This window comes from Ambystoma mexicanum, chromosome 4q (assembly GCF_040938575.1).
Source record: "Ambystoma mexicanum isolate Mex_15411 chromosome 4q, UKY_AmexF1_1, whole genome shotgun sequence".
Classification (NCBI taxonomy): domain Eukaryota; kingdom Metazoa; phylum Chordata; class Amphibia; order Caudata; family Ambystomatidae; genus Ambystoma; species Ambystoma mexicanum.
The window spans coordinates 1,211,238,233-1,211,258,443 of NC_090928.1; the positions used below are offsets into that span (position 1 = coordinate 1,211,238,233).

The window sequence follows — 20,211 nt, forward strand, 5'->3', positions numbered from 1 at the left end:
CATATTCTGGCTAGTGCAAGGTATCAGAAAAGACAGAATTATGGGCGAGAGTAGCTGAACCCAGAAGACACCCATACACTGGACTCTCACCTTGAGTAGCATGGTTACTACATTGAGTGTCATCATCAGATGTGGAGCTTAGGTTTAGTCCAAGGTCTTCAAACTTCTTCTTATTGCTCACAGGACTAATCACTTCAGAGGGCTCTCTTCGTCTCTTCATTGTCACTAGAATCAAAAAAAGAAGTCCACTTTTACATTTCAGTATCATCCACCTTAACGAAATGTAATATATAATTGAAAACCAAAAAGGAGTCCTCACTATATTCCTGAAATGAAGCAACTTGTGAAATTGGAAATGTTTGTAGACTAGAATAACATTTTAAACGTCCACCCTTTGGTGCAATTTTCTCATACGAGCCTAATAGAATGAGCTTGCTGAAAGCTCCATCTCAGACGCTTCAAGAGAATGGACTTAGAAAACTGAGAGGAAGCCGAAGGCTATAGCTCCAAAACTTTGGGGGGAAACCAGATGCCATGAAAGACCTACACAAGACACCCGTGGCCCAAGCCAAATGTCCCCTAACCTTGAGGTATGAGAAATGTCCGCTGTACTATCTGAAGGTGTGCTACTAAACTACTTTATGTTCTCTGTAGAAGGGAAAGCACCACCTTATGTGGATAGCTCATATGAATGGAAAGTGCAAAACAGATTGGATTCACATTGGAATATAATCTAACAGGAAGTCTGGTAGAATTTGCCTTATGTACTCACTGGGTCAAGACAAACTGCAGCTTCATCACACGGCTCATCAAATTCTATCACTTGATACAGCAAAGCCTTATCCAGCCAATCAAAAGACATTTCTCAGAATTAGAAATCAATATGTCTTATACGGTTATTTTCATCATAAGGAACACAAATCACCTTTAACAACAGCACAGTACAATTTTGAAAAGATGGTGACATGTCTTTAAATAAGTGCATTTGCATTGATGTTGCTCACTTTTCAGTCAGAAAGTAAAACAGATGTTAAATAAAGGGTGAGGGGGTATAGAAAAAATGAAAAGGGGATCAGGAGCTCGTGTTGGGGAGATTTATCATTGTTATGCTTCATCCCCTCTCCTAGTGAGACCCCAGCACCTTTTGCTGGACTTCTGGACCTTTTTCGTTAAACCTGAATGAGTGGAGCCTTTTCCAATCTTTCATTCTTATGGGATCTGTCTTTTGGAACTGTATTCTTTGTATTGACCCTGTACTATGGGGTCTATGTTTGCCATCATTCTTAAAGGCATCTGTATTATACTGTTGCAGCACACAGCTCCGTATGGGCAGTGTTGCTGGGGACATTTAGGGGCCTCCTTTGAGATTATTTTCTTTATTCTAGAGTAACTACAGTTTTTAAGGATATCTCATAAAACGTTATAGTCTGAGAGATTGGCAAACACCACCTTGTGTGGAGTGCCAAAGGGATACTTGGTATCCCCCTTCTCTCTGCTCCAGTGACTTTTTAGTCACATAGACTATGTCCTAGTTATGGCTGGTGATAGTGGACCTGCTCAACCAACCATTGTGTGATTTCTCTACCGCAGGCTATGTCCATAGCCCCGGTAGTGCACAATAGGGGCACCCAAGTATCAACTTGGGGCCCCTCTTCTTTTTTCGCCATTACTAGCGTGGTTGTTCTTTGTTAACCCTTCTTGTACCATTCTGGGAGGGGGAGGCCAGTGTGTGTGTTTGCCTTGGTGGGAACCCTTGGGTGTCCCCGCATAGGCTCCAGAGTGTCTGGAAAGGAAGGAAGCGGGGTAGGAGTTTTCCAACCCCCATGTCCTTTATCTGTCAGAGTGCCTGAATCAGACTAGCTCCCACTGGGGGTCTGGATGTCCTGATTGGACAGCCAACCGTCCCTTTCTGTAAAGTGCTGAGAGATTGCAGAGGAGTGTGTGCTGGAACTGTATAAAAGGTGAGGCTCCTGGAGTGAAGAGCAAGTCAACCACTGGAAGCTGAAGTAACCGAAGACTACCAGAGACGCCTGCAGACCCCTTGCAACACTGAAGCAACCACTGCTGTCCAGACCCCATTTTCTATGCGATTGTTACGCTCACCTGGATTCCACAGGGACGCCACCCAGCCCTGGTTGGATGATTTGCACTCTCGAACCCTCTCCCGGTCCCTTGGTAAGGCCTCTGGTTAAAGATGGGTCTTAATATTGTAAAAGGTGGATTCCCTCTCCTGCTCCTTGTGGCAGGGGCGTAGATGTGGGGGGCGAGCAGCGTCCAAATTACTTCACTGGTGCAAGCCCCCTTGTGGGAATCCAGGCCTGCTGCGACTCCATAGGTTTGCTGCTTTACAGTCTTTATATGCAGTTCTTATGTTCCTCTTAGTTCGAATAATAATGTCTTGCTTCTTTCCTTTTAGGTATGGAAAGGTATTTTGGTGTTGTCATGTAGTTTGAAGATGAGCATGGGCCGGTATGTGAAAGCGCGGTGTGCGCGATGCTGTCCGGTGAGTAATGCACGATGCGCTGCGCTGTTTCGCCTTTTATATTGCTAACCTGCGTCTTTTCTCTCCTTGCAGGTTGCGATGTTCCTCGCCCTGCGCCGTAATGTTCCAGCAATGATACTGACCAGGAGATGACTACCCATTTTGAGTCCATTGTCATGGAAAGGCAGAATCCGTCCAAATCTTTGCTGAGCCCTCAAGGATACTCCAGAAATCTGATCCAACTCATCCAGACCGCCTCAGAGTGCGGGACTGCAGGAAGTGAAGACGATTGACCAGGTGAATTGCATCCTTTGCTAGTGCTGCAGAAAAGGCACCAAAACCGCAGAGAAACCAAAGGAGTTGATAAAAGCCGTGCCAGAGATCCTGCTTCGAGACTGCTGCTGAGCTATCCCATCCATTGTCCTGCCTTTCGTCATCAGACGAAGGAATCTAGAGGTCGGGTCCAAAGCTGCAACATCGTGGAGCATCTACCACAAACGTTTTCTTCAAACCTAAGGTACTGTGGGGAAAAAGGTATTGCCTACCTTATTCCAGAAAGTCACTCCAGAGCGTTGGTGTGCACATAAAGGAGTCCAGGGCAACCCCCCTCTTACCTCCGACTCAAGCCGCTGCTTGTGTCCCTTTTGTGAATCCTTTCTAAATGTCTCGAACATTGGTTAAGTCTTCTTGTATCTTCTTCCTAGAGACTAGAAAGTAGCCACAAAAACTTGACTTCTGCTGCTTTTCAAGACTTTAAACCTCTCCGAACTGCCCTTTAGCCAGGGTTGCATTTTGGACTTTAAAATACTTGCTGTGCAGGGAAACTGCCTCTAGATTCTCAAGCTCTGCTAGGATAACACTAACCAACGATTTTCCTTCCCAAAAAGTCACTCTCATATAAGCAAGCTGACTAAATGCGGATCTATGTGATCACTGTGACCACACAATTTCGACGACCGAAAATGCAGATTTCTTTTTTTTTTTATTAAACCCCCTTTACACCACATCGATATGCGGGGGGAGACCCCCGCAACAACCACCCCAATATTACTATAATATCCCATACCCCCCCACATATATATATATGTGGTGTAAAGGGGGTGTTTAAAAATGTTGGGCATTTCGGCCGTCACAATTGTGAGGGCGTCATTTTGGGGCATTTCCACTAAATGCAATTACTGTATTACTTTGTGGGTGTACGTTATTACCGATAGTACTGTCAAACTCCTATAACAATTGTATGCGTTCAGCAACTACCAACTAAGAAGTGACCATTTGAAAGTACTGAAAAGTATAGCTGTGTGTGTTAGATTATCACACTAAGTATTTAAAGGTGACTTGTGTAAATATAATTAATCTATATTTTAATGTAAATTTATGCGTTTCTATGAAGTGCATTTCTAGCTGGGTTCAGTGTACTTACAACTCACATCTCCCTCTTAAAATAAGCCTGACTGCTCTGGCACTCTACCAAGGCCTCTGAGTAGTACATACTGATACCAAGAGTTGGGGGGGGGATCTAGAAACCACTGGGATAGCTTACTAAAGTCTTACCTCCAAAAGGGACTTTAGGAAAACTCTAACAGCTTGTTCCCGGTGTTAGATGTAAAGACATTGAACCGAAAAGATTAACTCATTTATCATCGAGCCACTTAAAACTGTACCTTCGTTTTGATCATTCACTGTATCAGTACTTATAGTGACTTTAGTACTCCTAGTGCCTGGCAGCACTAAGTTGCAGAACCGAATGGACGCACCTGGACATACTTCCCAACTTCCATTCCAAGTCCTTTCTGTCTCTCTCAGTCCAGGATATTTCATATACAGAGAGTAAAGTTAGGGGGTGAATGGTATGGGGAAAGGGGACGAATATGGCAAGATAGAGCATGAGTAGTACCTAGGTACACAATACATTCAGTCCTACTTTCTCCAGGCTCACTGGAAGCTTTAGTAGCTTACAAATGGCAAACAAGGCATACAAGTAAAAATGTGCCCGTAAGGTACTGCCCTACCTCCAACCAGGACCTGCACAAGTCTTCACGATGGACCCCTGCTGCTGCAGAGTGTTTGCTTCCCTGCTCTGTGACTGTTTTCATGGCCGTCCACTTTCCCTGCCCTTCAATTAGAGGAACGACTGGGACAGAGACTCACTCACTGTGCTCTGACCCCCTCATTCTAGAAATGGCAGGCCGTAACATTCCCCTGGGGCATCATCCTGCTCAGCCAAACAGGGATGCTAGGCACAAGAAAAATGTCTACTCAAGTCACCGGCGCCTTCCACATGCAATCAGTCGAGTAAAGAACTGTGAAGAAAGGGTGAAGCCTGTTGGTGTCGGTTGGCTGCAACAGATCTAATTTATAACTTTACCCTAGACTTTGGTGAAATTGTTGTTCAGTGCAATTAGTTTACTACTTGTGTCTCCTACTGATATTTTCCAGAATGCTGTCAAATAATTTGCCCGCTTTATATACAGGCTGCCCTCATTTCAACTCAATGAAGGTTAAATTAACTGCTGTGTGTAATGTACAACACAATGTCACCATCCACAATCTCAATCGAGTTATTATAGCAGCCCATCAAATTCAGAGGAATCTGTCCGGCCATTTTTCAGTGAGGTGAAAGAGGTGGTACTCATACTCTCTCTTTCCCTCACAGGTCTATCTTCACAGAAAACCATCAACAAAAGACAAGACGTATCAAACTTAAATTAGACCCAAAACAATGTCAATCCTTCTCTAGATCCCAAATCTGCAGATGATGTAATGTAATATGGTAGTCCTGTAGCCTAGTCCAAAGGAATACTAGATCATATGAGGGCATAAAGTCATGCATCATCTGACCGTCAAAGCAAGTGAATTCTCTGTAGGCGAGAAAGCCAGACCCTTTGCTGCATACATGATGGCTCGTATGAATGGCAGGGCTAGGATGGAGTCAAGAGTATTTTGCCTTGTGTACTGATTAGGCCAATGAAAACAGCAGGATTGTCACTTGTCTGATCAAATTATACCACTTGATAGTGCAAAGCCACATCGAGCAAATTGTTGAAAGACTGATATACATGGACATGTGCTGATACCTAAAGGTCCGAAAGATGTCATGCCTTTAAAACCCTAGAAGCTAAGTCGGGTCAAAAAGGAGGACTATGCATGGATTATGCATTGATGCCTTTCAATGCATAATCAATGAGGTGTCCAGAGAGGGATATGGAAGTAGGCTACCTAAAGGTCCCCTGCACAGACATGCCCTACAACCAGACTAGCGAAAGGAAATGTTCCAGGAGCACCAGTTTCAAGAATTCCAAGAGAATAAAAACAATCTGAAGGGGTGGAGGGCCAAAGCAACACACAAACTTGTTGGTGCATGCAAAGAGGTGTTCTTTAAACTCCTGGTTTATCGGCTACAGCGGTATTAGCGCACAAGCGTTTCTGGATCTCCATCAGCAATCCATAGAAACTGTGAGCATGTAAAGTAGATTAAGAGGCGACAATGGGATGCAGGACCCTAAAATCATGCTCAACCACAGAGGAAATGGGTATCCTGAAGAATCATCTGTAGTGAATGGCGGTGTAGGGAGACTCACTCCAACAGGCAAACAAAAGTCATTTCAGCTTTGTATTTTCCTGGGCAGGACATTAGAAGATATTGGTTTCCTTTTCATACACCTTGAGAGTATCAGGCTCGTTTTTGGCAGTAGAACTGGTAGCCTAGGATGGATTGATTCATCAATATAGCACCAGGCATAGAACATCTACCTTACATCGCTCAGCTGTTTGTCCATTGAAACTACAAACAGCTTAACTGATACTCCAAGAGCTACACGCCATACGCAGAATGTTCATTGCTGATCAGTGAATATGGAGGCAGGACTGCCTACACTCTGCAAATTAAGGCACAACTCTTAATGTCTATGCATGGAGAATTTTGCTGGAAACTTCGCTGCCACCAGCCAGAATATAATTCATGTTTTGCGATAGAATTGTAGGGAGACCTCTGATAAAACAATGTCATACCCAGCCAATCCAGGGGCTTGGGAACCTTGGCAAACAGGGCAGACAGGAAATGTTATTAATTTGTGATGCTAGTTGGCCAGCATAGGTTTCTTCATAAAAGACAAACATGCGAGCAATGAATGTGGCCGGCTATGATCCAAGGCTATGATCCAAGGCTAGCACCCGACTTAAGAGCTCTGGTCAGCCTGGAAAATTTTACCTCTGAAAACAATTACCAGGGCTTTGATGGGGCAGCATGCGCTGCCATCGATTTGGAAAATTGGGGCCTCCACTGCAGTGCTGAAACAACGACGGAGGCTGCATTTGTCTGGAGGACGAAGGCTGGTTGGCTTGAATCTTGGACCACGAGACAAGTGACAAACTGGGTTTTTCCCAGCTCCATTGGGCCATCTGTTAAGGGACTTTAATAAGCAACGGCATCACCTGCAAGGGAATTGAGCGGCTCAGGGCCCCGTCACAGTTCTTCCATAACGATTTGCTGAATTAGTGACCTGGGGCCCCATGAGACAGCATATGCAATAAAGGATGCGTTCCCGGTGACTAGCACACCTGGAAGTTGATGCTGTGGTGGAAACTACTGTAGTGAATGTGCCCACTGATCACAGCAGATGGTGTGGCCCCATTACTCCACACTGTGTGGATCCCCATAGGACTGGGCACCCATCAAATTATAAGAGAACAGAATAATAAAGCAGCAAGTGGGGGGTTGGGGAGGGTCACTGGCGCTTGCTCTAATCTAATCCCAGACCTGGTAGAGGATCTGCCAGGGCTGACAGGCGCCACCCGCATCCCACCCCCCATAATCAAAAAGCAAAAAGCAGATACGGAGAGCGCAGTGTCAGCAGGCAGATACTACAACAGCTCTCCACATGTAAATCAGCAGGAGCACTGAAAGGGAGGAAACCGGTCACCAGCAAAGGTGATTAGCTTCTATTAAATAGAACATTTTTTTCTCGAAGAGGCAATTACACTCAAGGCAAGATAGGGATATGGTATCTCGTTATGCCCTCCTCAATTTCCCCCACAAATGGTCATGCGAGACAGTGAAGAGTTGTGGAGTACATCGGTTAGGGGGAGGAAGAGGAACAAAATTGTTACAAGCCCTCAAACTGAAAGTGACAGGGAATGTGTTGCACTGGCAGAGACAGAACCTTAGCTGACAATTCACTCTGGAACTTTATTGTGTCCATTATGGAGGCTACCCATCAGAGGATAAAGGATGAGATGCAGTAGTTATGGTGGAATGGATACAATCCATGGGGACTTTGAGCAGAACCTCACAAACCTGGAATATTGAGTAGATTGCAAGAAAAAAGCCCTAGAGGGTCTGCAAACTGACAGGGATCAAGGAAAAACAGATTTGGAGAAATCACAAAAGACGCTGGCGAGGACTGCAAATAAAACTAAACACTTAGAAAAACGCTGCTGTCGGAAGAACAGTGAAGGAACAGATCGGGCAGACTTGCATGCCTGGACATACCTTGTTCCCGACAGTGTTGCCACTCATTCTTGCTACAGCTATCACACTGGACAGGATTCACGGAGTGGTATTGTGAAAAGGTGAGGGAGCGGGCCCATGCAACATACATATGAGGTTCTACCCTGTCACTAGCAAAGAAGTCATACATAGGGCTAGATGCCTGTCGACAAGTTCAAAACGGTGATAGCCTGTACCCACCTCAAAGATCATGGCAGGTAAACATTACAGTAAAGAAAAACCTTCAGATAAATCACGCTATAGATGGGCCTTTACTTTTGGTTTGTCCTTCACATGTTATAACAAGACAATGTGAGTAACCCTGAGCGAAACGGCACAAATTGTGGGAATGTTAACACAGAAAACTAAAAAAGAAACTAAATGGCCCAACGGTGGCAGCACAGTAGATGGATTCAAACGGCTTGGCAGGCAGAGAAAAGTGCATGATCAATAGAATGGTTTTGCTATGGTTTCAAACCCTATTAGCCAACATACTTGCCTGGGAACACCCTTGGGCATTCTGGTACACTGTCCTAAGATGCTGCCCATGGAAATTGCATATTTCGACAACGGCTACACCGAATGCCTGGATTTCATGCTGTATTTATGTGGCTTAAATTTCTTTCAAGTACTGTGATGAATCTGGACAAATTCATCCCTTCTCCCCATAGGGGAGCCTGCCCTTGTGATGCTAGGGAGCAGAACCCGCTCTGCGAGACACTCCCTAGAGGTCTGGGCAAGTGGGACCTCACTGGGAATGACTCCCCTCTCATGGACAACGACCAATGAGGACCTGCCTGAACAGACTACATTGTTCACCTACATGGGACTTGAAAAACCTGTTTGTTCTCATGTTTTCACTACAACTACCAGTGATCCTCCTTCCACCCTGTTGGCTTTAGGTAATTCTGACTTTCATCTGAACGCCACCGTCAAGGAAGGATGACAACTTTTTCAACTGTGATAGCGTATTTAAACACTGCAAGAACTGTGAATGGAGAGCCCTCCTACGTAGAAGTGCGCGACTACGACGAAGGGAGGGGAATCCTCCATACGTAGAGGAGAGCCTCTGTGGACGTGACCTGGAGGGGTGGAGCTATGCAGAGCCGCGGAGGCTTCGCGGAAGCAGGACTCACTAGCTGGAGGCTACCAGGTGAGTGCACCGATAGAGCAAGAGGCTCCGTTCAGGCACAGAACAAAGACGGGAAGCAAACAGCTTTCCCTGGTGGCCCGAACACTAGAGAACATTGGTGGGCCTGGCGCCCAACACCAAGATCATGAGATTGAAAGGAGCCAGAGTGCCCAAGCTCCACCAACCAAGTGCTGGTACTGAAAAAAGGAGCACGAAAAAGGGAAGCAAACACTCCCAACGTGAAGACGCCAGTGAGGGCTGTAAGCTTTGGGGTCTATAAGGGATCAAGAGTAAGAGTCGGACACAGTATTAGGTTTCTTGTTCAAAATAGTACTTTTATGGTCATAAGAAGAGGGGTTGGGAAAATACTGTCTATCCCCAACTCTCTGAGGGGTTTCCCTGCCTAAAGAAAACTAAGGAACGTCAGTGTCAGGATGTTAAATAAAGCATCCTCAGTCCGGTGTCCTAAACCCTAAACTGACTCTTGCACGCTAAACTCAATAAGAGGTGAAAAGGGGAATTTCTCTTTGCTATAAACTTATAGTTTACTATAGTTCCAAACAAAGTTCTAAAGTGCAGAAACGAAAAAGGAATAATGATCCACCAGGAAAAAGGGGTTCTCCTTTCCCCTACGTTTCCTCTGGTTTCTCAAAATGGCATCCGGCACCTCTTGTAAAGTCAATAATGTTACAATGTTTCACAAGTAGATAACTCTTTCCCTGAATATTCCTTTGTTTCCACTTTGCTATTTCACAGTTTAAAAAGGGGGAACGATTGCACCCTTGAATCCCCTTCACTAATTCAATGATCTTCTTGTTACTCAGAAGAAACAGGGATTTCCTTAGTCTCCCTCCGTTTGATTTCAATGTCCTAGTTCTTTAAGATATTTACTCTCTCTCTTTATCTTCTCTCAAGGGGTACGGCTTCCCCTTTTGTCACTATTCCACAATTTCAGGTTTTGTTTCAATTCTCTTCTTACTCCTGGTTTACTCTCCAGCCAGGGCTTCACTGTTTTGTTACTTCTCTTGTTTCATTTATTACACAAAGGGTAAGGCCCTTTCCTTTCTGCATAAACCGTTATGGTTTAGTACTTCATCCCTCTCCTCTCCCTGGTATAGTTTCCTTCCAGGGTATTGTAGATTATCTTTACAAAGGGGTAGGAGTCCTGCTTTGATCAATGTTCAATACTTTGAAGGTGGGGTTTTTAAAACCCTTGTTCAATTCTTCTTTCACCCCCTCTCCTGCCAGGGCATCACAACTTTCTGATTTGGGTAGGAGTCCCAGACCCACGGTTTGCCTGGTACACCATCCTGCCAGGGGTTCTTTCTTTTTACTCTTCTTTTTGTGCCAACAAAGCAATACTTCTCCCGTACTGGGTAACTGAACCTTCCTTCGCAAGGTTTGCATGAATTGCACTGTCTTTACTTGGGTGATTAACATTGTTTTGTTCTGAACCAATTTCGCCATGTAAGTATCTGTATCAATTCTATTGCCTTCACCTAGGCTTTCCCAATGTTTGTGCCTGTATCAATGAGAAGCACTGCACTCTCCTCTGGTGTCCCAAACAGCATCAGAACCAGTCAGATGCAGTGGCAAGCTCTGTCTCTCTCCCTCTCAGGTCGCTGAGCTGTGTGCATTTTTAATGTCTCAGTCTTACTCAGTAGTTTCCAATGACTAGAACGCAGCATTGGTTTTTCATGCGTGTGGCCATCCTCATCACTCCATCCCACTTCCTCGTCTCAGTATTAGAAAACGGGGGGCAGAGGTGCATACTGTTGTTGGCTAGGAAAGCCTGGGAATTCAGTGTCCACATTACAATAAGTCATATAGGAGTGTGGTATAAGTCCTCAGATATTACTATGAGTTACCACTGAAGGGTTGCTTATGTAATGGTACTTCTATACCCCACCGTCACCAACAGAATTGGTCCCCAGGCGCATATTCTCTTGCCTCCCTGGAGTTTGTCTGCTCCTAAGTGGTCCCTCCACAGATAACTACCCCCAGGGTCAGTGTCAGGTTGCTTCCGTCTTTCCCTGGCCACGTAGGATAAGCTTACCTCCAGAGAACCAGTGACGACATTGCCAGATTCGTCACAGATAACATACTGCTAAAGCCGTCCACGGTACGAGAAGCTGGGAAAAATGAACAGGCACAAGACCCAGGCAAAGAAGAGCGTGAGAGACACGAGTATTGCTCATCACGGCTGGAGAAGCCGCCAACAGTATGAACGTCTGAAAGAGTAAAACAGGTACGTGACGCAAGTAAAATAGAGGGGGCGAGATCCGAACACTGTACATCAAGGCTGGGGAAGACGCCCTCGGTACAAGAATTTAAGAGAATCGAATTAGCACATACCCTGTGAACAAGAGAATGAAAGGGATATGTGCGCTTGTTAGCATGGCTGGTCAAGCTGCCAAATATATGAGACTAATTGGATTGTGAACCAATAGCACCCAAATTTGTTTTCTGTTTGCTACCATAGACCTGGTCTGGCACTGTTGGACTGTTATGTTAACAAAAATTCCAAAGTTTTCATAGTCAGCAGTCAGGACCAACCGCCCTTGATTTGCCATGACCGAAGGGTGGGGACCTCATTGTAACAGCGGGGTGTACAACATCAGGGAATATACTGGTCACTGAAACAGAAGTTGGTTGTCACTACCATTCATTCTTGGCTGGGAGCCTAACTCCAAGTTGGGCGGGGGACTGACAATCCAATTTGGTACAGAAGATATCCGGATGACATTGCCAATGGTAGGAATGCAACGTTTAAACACTGGAAAGACTACCTCAAAGGTCACTTACCTGTAACCTGCCAAAGACCGCAATGGACATTCCCGTATTGCATGTTACTTGCTTCCTACTTTATACTGAACCATCCCTTGCAAGAAACCCTGTTGCGTAGCAGTGAGTCAATTCTTCTCTGTCCTGTTTTCCACTGGTCACCCACTCTGCCAGTAGACCAGCCTCGTTCGAAGACTAGAAAAAACTTTGAAAAAAATATATTTTGTGCGGTAGGGACAAGAAAGAGGTCCATCAACTAATTTAGCCCCAAAGCTAAGACTGATACTGAAAAACCCTTTAAGATGTGTGGTCTCTGGACCTCTTTGACCACAACAATTCTAAGTAACCTGTTCCGTTTTACCCCACTTAATCCTGTGGCTCAGATTCTAGCGTTTACAAGTTTATGAATCCTTACAATGTCAAGAAAATATATGAAAGGATAAAATCATGTAATATATATTGTGGTTTTCTGGTAGAAGCAATCATATTAAGGCTGGGCCTTACCTCACTACTTGCATTACACAAAATAAAGTGTAGCTTATTATATATTTGAATCCTAACAATACATGATAATTCACTTCAAGGGCTATTTGGTAAATTAATCTGCGACAGCCTGGTAAAAATATAAGACAATGGCAGAGTTGATAAAAGTTTTAATATCCTTCCATTAAACCATAAACTGGCAGTTATACCCAACCCTGAGCTAATCTCAAAGCAACATTGGATAACATGGGCAAACTATGGGATTGGAGTAACAACGCAGATTATATAGGTACAAAGAAAACCTTACAGGAATATAGTAGACAGAAATTACAATACCTTAATCCAACCTCTCAGTTGATCAATCTAAGATAGTATTACTTCACTTCATAATGATACTGAGATTTGAGTTACTACCTACTGTTATGGTACTTTGCCTCGAGATTCAAAATACCATGGGTATAACGTAAAATGCTGATTATGTTAGCAATTCCTAGAAAAGGCTGCTTGACACTTGCTGACCCAATATAAGGTTTTACGGGTGAAGTACATCAGTTTTTATCCAAAATATTTTGCTTTTGGAAACGAAAGAGCACTAAAATTATATCAAAATAGATTTACCTATTTGTTGCAGTATTTAAACTAAGGAGACACATTCTTATACAGATAGCAGCAAACACTGATTAAATTATGTGAGGATGTGTTTCACAAACAATATATTGAACTGTTGTAGTGCACTAAAGACCAAGGCCATAAATGATGGACTTGTATGTATTTCAAAGTATGTTAGTACGTTATTGTATGTATATAAATGTGTTTTTGTACTATGTATTGTGAGAAACCCTACAGTATTCTCTCACCGACTCCCTCGGGATCTTCCACTCAGGTGGCAAGGGAAGGCCCATCTCGTTTGGATCACGACCCTGTGGGTGGACAAGCGAGGGAGGATCACCTCAGTGGAGGGTCACAAAGGATTGAGAGGAAGATGCCCAAGGGCGAGACATGGTATTTCCCCAATTCAAAAACTACCCCAACCTACTCTCCCTCAAACTTTAAGGGGTATTTCCAATCTCACCCTCACCCTCAGATCGAAGACACCCAAGCCGATCATTCAAGCTTAACCGACTGTCTAAAAGAAGTCTTCAACTGGATGAATGCCAACAACCTGAAAATCAACCCAGGAAAAACCGAAATCATGATCATATCCAAAGACCAAGAGAAGGAAACCGCCATCCCGTGGCCAACGGAAATGGGATCTACACCATCACCATCTAAGGTAGTAAAAAATCTGGGAGTCCTGATGGACAACACCCTAACCTTAGAACAGCAAATAAACGCAACAGTCAAGAAATGCTTCTTCCTCCTCCACACGGCAAAAAAAAATACTACCTTTCCTCTCCTTCACACACAAAACACTCACCATCGTCGGCCTCATCATGTCAAGTATCGACTATGCAAACAGCCTCTACCTCGGTTTACCGGAATACCTACTGAAGAAGCTACAACGGATCCAAAACACTGCAGCCAGACTACTCCTCAAACTATCCAGAAGAGACCACATCACCCCGGCCCTAAAAACACTACACTGGCTCCCAGTAAAACAGCGTATCATCTTCAAAACAATGTGCATAACGCACAGGGCAATCAGCGGACAAGGAGCAGAATTCCTACAAAAAAAAATAACAATCTACAAGCCAACGAGACCGCTCAGGTCAACCAACGAAATCCGACTGGAACAAAAACCTTACATCAAGAAGAAACTCGGAGGCACCGCTTTCTACCAGTTAGCCGCGAAAACCTGGAACAACATCCCAAAATTAATAAGGAACACCAAAGACCACCTTAAATTCAGAAAATTACTAAAAACCTACCTCTTCAACACCGGAGACTAAAACCGAAACAACAATAAGACAAACGAATCATCAAAAAAGGACATTGACAAACCGCTAGAACCGACAGAAGTACCCCGGGCACCAGAAGGGCTGACGCTGGACACAGGGGTCCACCCGCGAGACCCAGAGAAACGGATACAACTACTCCAGCCAAGCCCTTACCATCCCCCACCGCCCGTATAGCCACAACTAGGTTCCACGAGGCTGTGGAACGGACAAGATACCACCAATCACCACACAACCGGGTGTATGGACACTAGCAGCGGCGCTAGTCATGTGGAGGGGGTGAGGAGCATGCAAGGTTATTAAGGGAGCGGGCGGAGGGGACAGCTAGATCCTCAAACGGCCTCGAATGGAAAATCGGGCACGTACCTCCTGAGGCTCAGGGTGTACAAGCATCCCGTCGGGTAAGATTACACGAGCCCAACCAGTTCAGTCCAGGATAGAGATGACAAACGAATACCATTAACAATTTCCTTCTCTGCATACACCTCTCAAACTCCAAACCAAACACAACCACAAACCTCTAGCGCAGCAAACCGCACGAACTTCACTACACTGCAACAACAAAACAAAAAAACACAGACTCGCACATCAGCACACGACGACTACCGGCCGCATACACCCCAGGCCCAGCCGACGGAACCACCGGGCTGAGGCTGCCAACAGCACATCACTGCAATCTTGCACTTTTCCAGCCTCCACCCACTAACCCACCCTCCCCCCCTCTTTCAGAGCCGCCAGAGCGCCAGGGGACCACTCCGGTGGTGATAGTGCGCGGTACAAATGACCTTTAACATTAACATTTCTAACCAATACTGAGACGAGGAAGAGGCAACCAAGATCAGTAAAGATTACCCATAGAAAAAACACAGGGAAAATAAGGGAAACCTACCCTAGAAAGAACCCAAGTTGTCCCACTAATAGAGTCAGGCATTCACTATTAACTATTCACACCTGACTCCACTCGACTGGTCTTTTCGCTATGAAAGGTGTTGTCTTACACAAATGGATAAGCGAGTAAAAGAGGAAGCAGAAGAGCGCGTTGGGAGGAGAGCCAAGACGCCAGAACTGCCCGGGACCAGAGGCCAGAGACGGGACGCTGAGACGGTGCAGTATGCAAGAGGGGAAGCGTGGTGAGGGAGCCGTGTCTCCAGGGAGCCCAGGAGAGTCCACGTATGGGAGCCGAGGGGCGTGCTGGTCTCCTGCAGCAACTGTGGATGCAAGTGCTCGTTCCACTGGGCTGGTGAGACAGCTGAAGAGTGTCTGAGGGGCAGGCGGTGAGACCCTGACCTCCGAACGAAGAACTGTTGTGAAGACGAGTGCAGAAGTCAGTCCGGTGAGTCTGAAAGCAATGCAGAGCCGGGTTGAAGAAGAGCGCGATAAGAAAGAGGACTGTGTTACAGTATACGAGGGAAGTTAATGGAAAGACTTCAACGATGTGAAAGTAACAGTGTTCGCGTGAAACGAGGGAGACACGCATGTGGGAAGTAATAAGTGGAATAAAGTCAGAGATGGAAGTGATAAGTGTAAAAGGGTCTGGAAGCACATGGAAAAGGTGCAAGAGGCACAAAAGTGTAAAACTGGGCAGAAGCCTGTGGAGAAGAGTGCAAGAGGCATGACAAAGAAGAGGAATAAAGGACTGTGTAAGTGTGCACGACAAAGGCAAAGGAATGCATGAAAGTGATGCAGGAAGCACCTGAAGATAAAAAAGTGCAATGAGTAAGAAACCAAGAGAAGGGGAAAAGGGTCAGAGTGGTTGTGCTGAGGAAAAGCAAAGAGCCTGGCATTTTCCCCATGAGAAAATGATGTGTAAGAGAGACCATATATAAAGTAAAGGCATATCCTGACCAGCCAAATTGGTGTGTTGAACTAGAGGGGCCTAAACCTGAGGGAAGGCGCCCTGTGAAACCAAAAGGAACTGTGATATATTGTGTTTTGAAAGCTGGAATAGGCCTGAGCTTGGGGAATGGAACCCTGTGAAGCCCATTGAGAAAAGTAAAGTGAACAAGTTGAATCTTGGGGAAGGGAATCTCAAGGAAATAAGGGCATTCAGATATTTGGAATCACTGTAAGGGCCCAGTGCAGAAGATCTTTCGAATATCCCTGCTGAGTGAAAACATCTTTGTGACATTGACTAAAATGAACCCGTTGAGAAGACCACCCGAGACCAACTCGGGTTATGCCATTTTTGTTGAACCACCATTTTTCCTTTTAAAAAGACTTCCTATCACATTTTTGTCAAGCATAGGTTTGGACACAGACTTATTTTGGACTATTAGACACCAACAGCCTTTAGAAACATCAGTTAAGGGAACCATCCCTTTGGAGTAAGGGCCAGTCAGGCATTCCATCAACCCAGCAACCTTAGTAAATAAAGGTTTTAAAATGAAAATATTTTAAAAAAATGTATTATTATAGCGCTCCACGTTGACAACCATTCAAAGGGAATCCCAGCTATGCCAAGGTGTGGCTAGAAGCGTCAAAAAAATTGACAGGGCTGGAAAAAGGACTACAAGCCCGCTATAGGGCAAGCATCTACCCAAAATATATCAACTAAAGTGATTTGGGTTGTGGAGGAAGAAAGGGATATGTGCACGCAGTTTTAGAGGCACACGTTCCTATTCTATGTTGCTTTGAACAGTGACCAAATCAATTCTAAGGGATTTTAATGTATGGCACCATCATCCTGATATTTCAGAATGAGAGAGTATTCAATTTAGTCTACTGTCATGCTCTATAATCCTGCACTACATCCATCTCAATTTGATAATTCACCCATCACGGCCACTACTGGTATAACCATTGGAAGGAGCTTTGTTCTCAACTTTGTTAAAACAACCATTATTGACTTCCTTGATTTATAAATTGCTCATGAAACCAGAGAGCAATACTTAATATATCTCCATAATAACTTATTTCCTCCTTTCGATCTTGTAAGTCTGATATCAAGTGCGAGTGGTTCTTTCACAAATGCCAATTAGTTTTTCAGAAAGTGGTTGACTGCAAAGCCTTTTTAGGCAAATCGACCCTGCATGAACCATGGAATTCTTAAGATACCTTAAGAAGGACTATCAGAAAAAGGCCTTGGCAACGTCCTAGAAAAATATCTTCTTAGCCATTAAAGAACCTAATTACCTCATTCGATATACAACTGCAAACCTCAATTGCATGATAGAAAGCTCTTAACCGTCTCCTGATTTTAACGCCTTTTTATTTCAATGATAAATGCGATTCAAGAACTTTCTTTACCTGTGTGCATTTCAGAAAGTATCGAAGGCATTAGTTCACCTGCTATTACATGGCTTGAAGCCTACTGTTCAGAAAGCAGTGGTTTATCCCGCCCCCCTCACCACTCCCGCAACGCAGACCTCACTTGTGCTGAAGGGGGGAGACGTACGCCTTTCCCCAAAACACCCAATTACAGTCTCTGTCAATCACCTACTAAATACTAACACAGAAAACATGTAACTGAACCTTATTAACGTGCAAAGGCTCAATTTTAGGTAATCCGCCAAACGCCATCTTTCACTAGGCCTGAAAATGATCTCTAAAAACTTGTCTCTCCCGCGCTTCACTCCACCAGCCCAGGCCCCCGCCCCACTGCCTCCTGCCAGCTTCGCACAAACCCTGTTCTCACGGACGTTCAGCTATTCATTGTTGCAACCTTTAGTGCCGTCCCAGAGCAGATGAGCTCACTGCACTGTGAGAGACCAGAACAGGCCCCCGCCTGAGTGCCCACCCAGCTCCACTAACCTGCTCGTGCTTCTTCTTATCCCCTCCCACCCCCAGATAAGCCATAAACTACCAGGCCCATGACCCCCTGTAGTGGCCAAACGAAAATGCCCCCGAGAGCCCTGATTCCAGACACTCATATTCTCTCTAATTCATTCTTATCATGAGGCATTAGGTAGATCAAAACCTACAAGGTGGGCACCTGGGTCGAGGATTCTAGGTTTGTGGATACAGGGGGTGCAAAAGGTACAATGCCTGCCTATAACTGGTCTATGAGCTCTGGGAAGCACCCACATTCCTACCTGATTTTACGAGTGCCATTTGTCTCATGCTCTCAAATGCTGTTATTGCAAGATCAGTTAGTTGGGAAAAGTGTCATTTTTGCTGGCCTTAACTTCACCTCGCAAAGATGAGCCCAGCTGACCCACGTACTGCAAGAGTGACGCCTAAGCACCACCAATCCCTTGTGGCCGACACCTCTGGATGTATACGGCACCGGCAACTCTACACAATTGTGTTGCAGAATTATGCATTTGTAATGTGATGGCATGTGTGACGATTTTCTCTTTAATAATGTGCTGCCCGTGTAATGGTGGGCAGCAGAGTTCTCTGCGGGCACAATTTATTCATATAAAATTTGTTCTACTTGCAATCTATCTCCTGGTCTCATTCCCTACTGGGGTGTGTCCATTATTCTGCTTTTTGGATATTGTGTCGGGGTGGTGGGCACCTTCATTTGGTGACTATCCGACGTGATATTCCCCAACGTCTCCGTACTGCAGCGAGATCCAGGGCTTCCCCAGAAAGGCCGGCCCCACCTACAGCTGACCAGATTCAAACAAAAACGAGTACACAGCAAGACAGATTTTGGATGTCCCGGCTTTGCGAATACCCAACTGCTCGCCAGGCAGGGCCAGGAAGGGGAGGCCCCCACTTGTGCATAGACCGCGAACAGGGGCTCTCGGAATACCATGGGCACGTGAGTATTTATTTGCATTTTTAAAGCGCTCGCACAGCCCAGGGGCCACGAGGCGCTGTTACAGGAATATGTCTCTTAGTTGCGTGTTTACAATGTGCTTAATACCTGGAGGTTTCTAAGCGCGGACCCAGGGATCGAACCTGTGTTGCTTCGTGTCGTCTTGTTTTCAAGGCAAGCACGTTGCTGTTGAGCTATCCTCCCAGGCCATTGATTGCTAGGGGAAGTAAAGGAGGGAAAAGGGAAGCTGGGGAGCAGATTAATTAAGGGGAACACTCAAGAATTGGGTTCAGGGTGCGTGGCTACCCACTGGATGAGAAAGACGTAGGTCTTCTCGGCTCCCGCGACCGCAACAAACATCCTGGCAAAATCGTCTGATTTCCGACGAAATAGGAGCTGAAAACACCTCTGTGTGGTGTCGGACACTCTTGGGCACAAACGGGGTGAAGAGCAGCAAAAACCGCAGTCGAATCTAAGAAAGGCGACCACAAGAAGTTTGGTGAAGAACAACATCCAGCCTGTCTCCAAAATGGCTGCCGGCGCACACAGATGAACGCCCTGAAACTGAGCAGCGAGGCTGCGCTGCAGCGGAGTCCAGCCCGCTACTAATCCGCTGATCACAGCGAAAGGAGTGCGGTCCCAGTGGGGCTCTGGCGGTGTCCCGATCAGCAGGCGGACTTTGGCGGGCCCGTACAGACGGGAGGGCGAGGCGCGTATCCACCGGAGTGGGACGCCCGGAACCCCCGTCGACGGCATCCAACAATAGAGGACGCACACCCCCTAGTGGCCCAACGAGAGAGACAGCCCTGAGCGCCACCGACGGAGAAGAAACTCTGTCGTGTGTAGGAGGCGCGGGTGAGTGTCCCCTAGCGGGCCCTGCCCCCCGATAGTGGCGGCGAGCGAGACGACCCGGGAGAGAGGCAGAGGACTGGGGGAGAGCCGCTAGAGCCCACGCGGCCCCGTCCACATACACGCCCCGCAGGCGCCACTGACCTAACAGCATACACGCGGCCCCGTGAGCCGGAACAGATCTGCGCCCCCGCTGCGGGGAGGGCGCTTCGCCCCAGAGGTCTGCCGCGGATTGGCAGCGGACAGCTGCGACACCACAGGACACGGAAGGGGGCTCCCTGGAGGCGTGAGTCTGCGTGAGCCCGGGAGAAGGGAAACGGCACGCATAACCCCCGGAGCAGGTCCACGCGGCGGCAACCGCAGTACCACCGAACTGGCGAAGTAAACAAGACA

General features: G+C 46.0%; 1 protein-coding gene across 1 annotated transcript in view; it reads right to left on the bottom strand.

The window, feature by feature from the left end:
• CMTR1 (cap methyltransferase 1) overlaps positions 1-20,211 on the bottom strand; it is a 2,036,190-nt gene that overhangs the window by 1,924,264 nt on the left and 91,715 nt on the right. The window contains exon 2 of the mRNA XM_069608763.1: positions 91-225. Coding sequence (XP_069464864.1) covers positions 91-220 — 130 coding nt within the window. The 5' untranslated portion in view covers positions 221-225. The remainder of the gene's footprint in view (positions 1-90; positions 226-20,211) is intronic.